The sequence below is a fragment of the Haliaeetus leucocephalus genome, unplaced genomic scaffold (genome assembly GCF_000737465.1).
Source record: "Haliaeetus leucocephalus isolate CR32 unplaced genomic scaffold, Haliaeetus_leucocephalus-4.0 Scaffold211, whole genome shotgun sequence".
Classification (NCBI taxonomy): domain Eukaryota; kingdom Metazoa; phylum Chordata; class Aves; order Accipitriformes; family Accipitridae; genus Haliaeetus; species Haliaeetus leucocephalus.
The window spans coordinates 565497-572516 of NW_010972647.1; the positions used below are offsets into that span (position 1 = coordinate 565497).

At 40.1% G+C, this 7020-nt stretch overlaps 1 protein-coding gene across 1 annotated transcript; it reads right to left on the bottom strand.

Moving 5' to 3' along the window:
- Positions 1–257: 257 nt before the first annotated feature.
- LOC104831110 lies at positions 258–1478 on the bottom strand. The gene is given in 1 exon segment (XM_010566460.1): positions 258–1478. A coding segment is annotated over 1 exon segment (1221 nt).
- Between the last annotated feature and the right edge of the window lie 5542 nt (positions 1479–7020).

A 7020-nucleotide genomic window follows, 5' to 3' on the forward strand; every position in this document is an offset into this window, starting at 1 on the left:
TTCCCGCCACCTTCTCCTCCTTAGTTGGCTCATCCTCAAGGTTTATCGAGGGTGGGGCACTAGGGTTTGGTTTGGAAACGGCCTTTCGCCCTGACCAATTCTGCACAAGCACCTCCAATCTTTGGTTCGAGAGCCTATCCATCAAGTCCCGGGGAATGCCTTTCTGAAGCCCTAGCTGCCACAGTCCCTGTCAACTTAGGGATTTCTCTCTTCCAGAGGCTAATTGCCGCCCACTAAGTCATCGTATGATCCTGTTTTCAGTTCTTTGAGACAATCCCCCAACCGGGCCATATAATCAATTCCTGAGCTATCTCTCCCCATGTCCTTACTTTTCTCCCTGACTGCTGATGATCAGGGGACACTTTCCCCTCCAGAGTGGCCATAATTCTTTCTCCATTGGGGGTGTTTTGAATCCTCCCTTGCAATTGAATCCCAATGGGTTTCAAAGAGTCGTGAAGTCCCCGTATCAGAGGAGTCATCCTCTCTGGGTCCACAGGCATCATCATCGGGGAGCCCTGGTGGGGCTTGAGCTCCCGATCATACATCATCTGGAGACATGCCGCCTTTTGCACACTTTCCACTAACTGATCCACCGTACCAGTTATGGTAAGGGGATCTCCCCTCTCCAAGGGGTTCAGCCCTCCAGCCCAATACGCAGCTCTCTGAGTCAATGACCATGGGGCTCGGCGATCGCCAGTAGTTAGAAACACACCCGGACCCCGATATCCTTCTGCTTCTTTCTCTGACAACAAAATTCCATCCCCTCCTGACAAAGACACTCTCCACACATACTCTGTCTCCGATTCCTTTGCAGCCCTTGCAAAATCTTTTTTCAGCTTTGCTAATTCAGTTGCTGTAAGTGGGACTTCTTTAGTGATAACCTGAGGACGGTCATCGCTATCATTCTCATACACATACTCTGTTTTAATCAGTGGATACATATGTGGGAGGCTTTCTACGGTTTCTTTTGCCCTCTGCAAATCTCCTTGGGGGTAGATTTGCTGTATCCCTTTCTCCTCAAGTGTCACTTCTACCTCTGCCTGTGTATCCGCCTCTCTCAAAAGTTGATTCCTCAATTCCTCCTTTAATATCACATTTTGGTTCCTTTCCTCCTCCAACAATTGTTAACTTTCTTTCAATTGTTCCTGCAAATTTTTGATTACCATCTGCAGGGAGTCTATTACATTATCAGTTTGAGAAGACTTCTGCTTTCTCTCTTCCACCGCAGCTGCCAGACTGGCTCCCAACACCGCACAAATTATAGCTTTTCCTTTCCCTTTCTTAATCTTAGCTTCCTTCTGCAAGATTCTTATCCTATCCACCACACTTTGTGGTTGAAACCAGTGGGTTTTTGGCCAATCTTGTCCCTGGAGTGAGGGGCGAGATCGGTGTGCCTCTAAAAGATCATAAAATTTATCTATTCCTTTGACCCGTGAGGGCACAAAATCACAAACATCAACAGTTTTCTGAACATCCATCTTCCTTAACCCAAAGGGGGCTGTGACCTGAGAGGATCACAACTTAACAACAAATTCCCCCTATTCGCTCTCAGAAGGGCACACTTTAAAGTTACAGACCAACACAAAGGAGGGGGTTGCTTTCTGAGAGGGTCCCACAGTAGTACCAAATTCCCCCTTTTCACTCTCAGAAGGACACACTTCAAAGTTACACACTAACTCAAAGGAGGGGGTTACGTCCTGAGAGGGCCACACATGAGTATCCAAGTTCCCCCTATTCGCTCTCAGGAGCCAGACTGCACATTAACACAGAAGTTCCACGACAAATTAGTACAGCACTCTCATCTCTGGGGATCCTGTCCGTGACGCCAATTAAAATGTCCCGATCCAATATCGGGGAGGGTTGTTAAATGATCCTGAGAGCGAAATGAAGACACAAACGAGGTCAGATGCCGTACAACCTTACAAGTTTTATTTCCTATAACAACTGATAATAGCGACAGGACAGAGGGAAGGAGAAAGGAAAAAGAGGCAGGCCTAAGCAAGAAAACAGAAGAGATGCAGCAAGACTAGTTACCACCACCACGAAGCCAGCAACATCCCTTTGGCTCGGTCTTGGTGCAGGTGATGGAGGTCCAAGTTCCAGGTTCCAGCAGACAGACGATGACCAAAGTCCCAGTTCCAAGCACTGATTTCAATCCCTTTTCAATCACTTTTCAATCCCTACTCAATCCCTTTCAGTTCCTTTCAGTTCCTTTTCAGTTCTTTCCAGTTCCCTTTTTCGAGAGAGGAGTACGCAGTTCTTTTATTGTCCCGGTCCCCACGATTTCTCCAAAGACTCCACCCATTTCCACGGAGCTCATTATCATACATGCCGCCCCGTGTTCCTCCATGGGCGCATGCCCAGGTGTTCACGGTGGTATTTGGTTTTCTTCACCTTGCTCGTGGGCAAGCACGGCTTGGTAGGCACTGCTAGCTTCAGGCGGATATGGTGGTTTCTTCAGGGACATTTTGTCTCCTTCAGCGCGTACTCCCCCACAGCAACAGGATGTTGAGGCTAGCAAATGGTAACTGTGCAGCAGCAATGTCGAGACAAACATAGTCCAACACAGTCTCTTACAAATGGGGATGGCAAAGAGTGCAAGGACTAGGAGAAAGAGGCAGACTCTGCATTTGCTGGAGCACATACCCTCAGGAACCAAGCCTGGGCCTGCATCCTTTGCCCTCAGCAAGCCACGTCCAGCCAGTGGGGCAGACCTGTATGAGAGCATCCAGAGCCACTGCGTGATGATCCACTATAGTGTTACCTTATTGAATTATATCCCCTTCTGGGAATCATTAAAAAACTAAGACGAATTTTCAGCTTTTCAATTTGACTTTTAATTTACACTCTATTACTTAGTAAGGAACTGCATTCACAACCTAATTAATTATTTTATTAGGACTGTTCTATTCTACTCTTAGCTTTCAGCTATGATTGCAATGTGTCCTGTATCAGTCACCTGCTTGCTGCTCCTCCAACAAGCCTCCTCCTACAAAGAGTTACAGAAAAAGAGTGGAAAGTAACAGCTTGTGACAGTGTAATTACTGGGAGAAGGCAGTGTCGTGGTTATAGAGACACATTCCAGATAGAGATCAATGGATAATGAAAAAGCTGGATTTTATAGCAGCTAGAAGAATACAGAGAATGCATATTAGAACAGAATAAAATTAATGGGTTCTTCTAAAAATTGTGAAACAGATTTATTCCTTTTTATAATTTGAATTAAAAAAAATTATGCAATGTATTTGTTGTGGTTTAACCCCAGCTGGCAACTATGCACCACCCAGACGCTCGCTGACTCCCCCACGGTGGGATGGGGTAGAGAATCAGAAGGGTCAAAGGGAGAAAACTCAGGGGTTGAGATAAAGACAGTTTAATTGGTAAAGCAAAAGTCGTGCATGCAAGCAAAGCAAAACAAGGAATTCATTCAGTACTTCCCATCAGCAGGCAGGTGTTCAGCCATCTCCAGGAAAGCAGGGCTCCATCACGTGTAACGGTTACTTGGGAAGACAAATGCCATCACTCTGAATGTCCTCCCCCACCTTCCTCCTTCTTCCCCCAGCTTTATATGCTGAGAATGACATCATATGGTCTGGAATATCCCTTTGGTCAGTTGGGGTCAGCTGTCCCAGCTGTGTCCCCTCCCAACTTCTTGTGCACCCCCAGCCTACTCGCTGGTGGGGGTGGGGTGAGAAGCAGAAAAGGCCTTGGCTCTGTGTAAGCACTCCTCAGCAATAATGAAAACATCCCTGTGTTATCAACACTGTTTCCAGGACAAATCCCAAACGTAACCCCATACTAGCTACTATGAAGAAAATTAACTCTATCCCAGCCAAAACCAGCACAGAAGGCTAAGAAAACCAGGATTTGTCAGAAATCAAAGTGGAATAAAGGCAAATATCCAAAAAGCTTTTTGCTGTGGTTAAGAAAGAAAAAAATAAAATAATGAATTTTGGAGAGGTACTGAAGCTTGAAGATGCTTTGAAAAGTACAGATAACATTCAGTTCAACAAAATCTGAACTTTATTCAGTATGCTTAGCTAGTTTGCTAGGTTGGAGAAATGGTAATGGTAAGTAGAGGAAGCTACCAGAAATCAACAGAGGGATAGGGGAAAAGATAAACAAACAAAAAATCATAATCAAATCAACTAGAAAACATTACCTATTTTCATTTCCATGAATCACATGTTATGTTCCTGGAAACATCCAATATACTTGGAAGGCTTATATTTCTAGCACTATTGGTCACAGCATGAAAACAAAACACCCCAAACAAAAGTGGATCTGAACTACCATTATAGTCAGAATGAATCACTTCAGAATAAATGATTAGCATTAAACTTAAGAGGGACAGAGCTTTTCATGATTCTAGATGGGGTATATGGAGGGATGGGAGGCAGAGGGCACCGAACTTGATCACCTGAATACTAATTATTTGCAGGTTTAGACAAAGATGATTTACAGATTCATCTTCTGAAAATGCAGACCCTAAGTACAGATTTCCAATAAAATTGATTATGAGTTATTTCTTGGATATGCTATTTCTACACCATCATGTAACTGATGTTACAAAAAAATGTAAGAGTGTCCTATTTCACTTTCTGTAGAATTCAGGAATTTTGCAAGAAATTAATACTCTTCTAAATTTTTGAGTGAATTCATGCTTAAAGGCATTTCTCATCTTTTCAAATGTCAGTGTCCTAGTCTAAATAAAAGTACAGTGCTAAGCTTCCACTTAAAGAGTGCAAAATGCATTGAAGGATAATAATATCCATAGGCAACATGTGTATGCATATGCAGAAATCCACTAAAGATTATGCCAAAGCATTACAGTACTACTAAGCACAAACACTGCATATATTGAGAAATTTGTCAAATCAGTCTGAAAACCACATTTCACTGTTTTCCTACAGTTCACAGGTATATGTAATTATTTAATATACATTACTCTTTCAGTAAACAGAAAAACAAATAAAAAAAACTCAGAAACAGTCATGAAAAAAAGTAAAACCACAAAAGATACTGATATTTTCAGGTAGAACACTTTTTTTTTCCCAATTCAGTCTTATAAATTATTACTTTTCTTAGTTATTTTTTAAAAAGTAACTTTTTCATTTGGATAATGATAATTTAGAAACTTCTTTCACCATTTTTGAGATAGGAAATTAGCTGAAATTGATTCCTCCCCATGAAGAGTTTCAATGAATCAGAAAATTCCAGTAAGAACTATTAATTCCTTATCAGCTCTCCTGCAAAACATTAACAGTAATTTTCCCACTTTCTATTAAACTATTGATTCCCCTGCATTGAAAGGTTGGTAATGACCACTATAATTATGAAGAAAGAATATCCTAGTTTTTTTGCCAGAAGGAAACATGAGAATGGGCTTTCAGAGAATAAACTGGCTTCTGTACAAATAATCACTATATTTGTATGTATTCAGAATAATAAATATCTGAAGGTATAACTAATGATGTTTAGATTGCAAGAATAGGCCAACTTTTAATTAAACATTACAAACTGTATGTATAATTTTCATTATCTTACTCATTTGAAGATAATTATGCATTCACATACTACACAGGAACTGAAAGGAAGTATCTTATATTTGTTCAGTTGGTATGACTGAAGGATATTTTGGGGGAATTTTAAATTTCTTTGGGACAGCAGGATACAATGCACTATATCATGGATACAAAAAGACAAATGAACATCAACAGCTCAGTTAGATGACCCTCCCGCTCTGAATTAGTAACATAGACACCAATGTCATTAACACTTATGGCCAAGACCCAGTTCTGAGTGGTAATCAGTGGAAAACCAATAGACATTGATCTTGGCTAAGAACCAGCCAGGGTGAATAGGTTTCTGCAATAGGAAGCTTTAAGACTTAAAAAAAGACACTTACAAATTAAGATTAATCTGGTCTCCCTCCAATTAAACCAATAGGATTCTGACCTATAGCAAAGGGAATTAGCATAATCTAAAATCCAGCATAGGATACAGATCATACCTGGGGACAAAACCCAAAACAAAACATAGCTTCACCAAAAGCATATCTTGCCACTCAAATTTAGTCCTTTTACTGATTGCCAAAGTCAAATCCTTGTTTGTGCATTTTCGCCTTAATAAAATATGTTCTTAAATCAGAAGATACAGAAATAAAAAAATGGTATCCATCAGCTTCAGTACCTTTGAGTAAGACCTATGCACAATGCATTCTCATTTTGTTATTTCACAACATTTCCAGTGGAATACAGGGTTGTGGGTTTTTTTTCTTTTTCAGAAAAAGAAAGAATACTATTGTGAAGAGAAGACATGAGAGAAAGACAATGACTACAATATACTGTCAAAGGTTTTTTACTGTTGCTGAACAAAAATGTTACAATTGTGGGACTTAGTAAACAGAATCTCAGGTACTAAGAGGTAGTACATATTCTTTTTGATGGAGATATTTTATGCATTTTTATACTCTGTGGATATTTTTGTGCAATTTTTTCTCTCTGTAATACATTTTATAAACTTGTGTTCATAAATATTGTTTCAATAGCATTTAGCTTCATGGAAAGCATGGTGGATGAAAACGTTTAAAAAAACATTAACTTGTTTTATGCTTGAAGTAAGGGAAGACCAGAAGGTCTTTTGCAAAAAACACTAAGATTCTTTAGATTAGAAAAAGCTTATATAGGTTGTTCATTACAAATTCCCTGAGTTTCAAGAGTAAAACATTTATTCAACATTTTAAGAAATGAAAATCATTATGCAAATTTTCTGCTAATAGCTGTTCAGAATCTTATGATTACTTGAAACTCACTATTGCTCTCACAAGAAAAATAGCAATCAGCAAGAGACAGACTGCCAAAGAAGGAAAGGTACATATAGACATGCTGAGTGTGCATCAAACAGATAAGAAGGGTGCTAATTAAAGTTAGGAGTACTTTTATTTTATTTTATTTTGAAAAAAATGTGAAAAGATTAAGCAGCAGTATGTTCTGAATTTCTGGTGGGGAACAGAGGAGG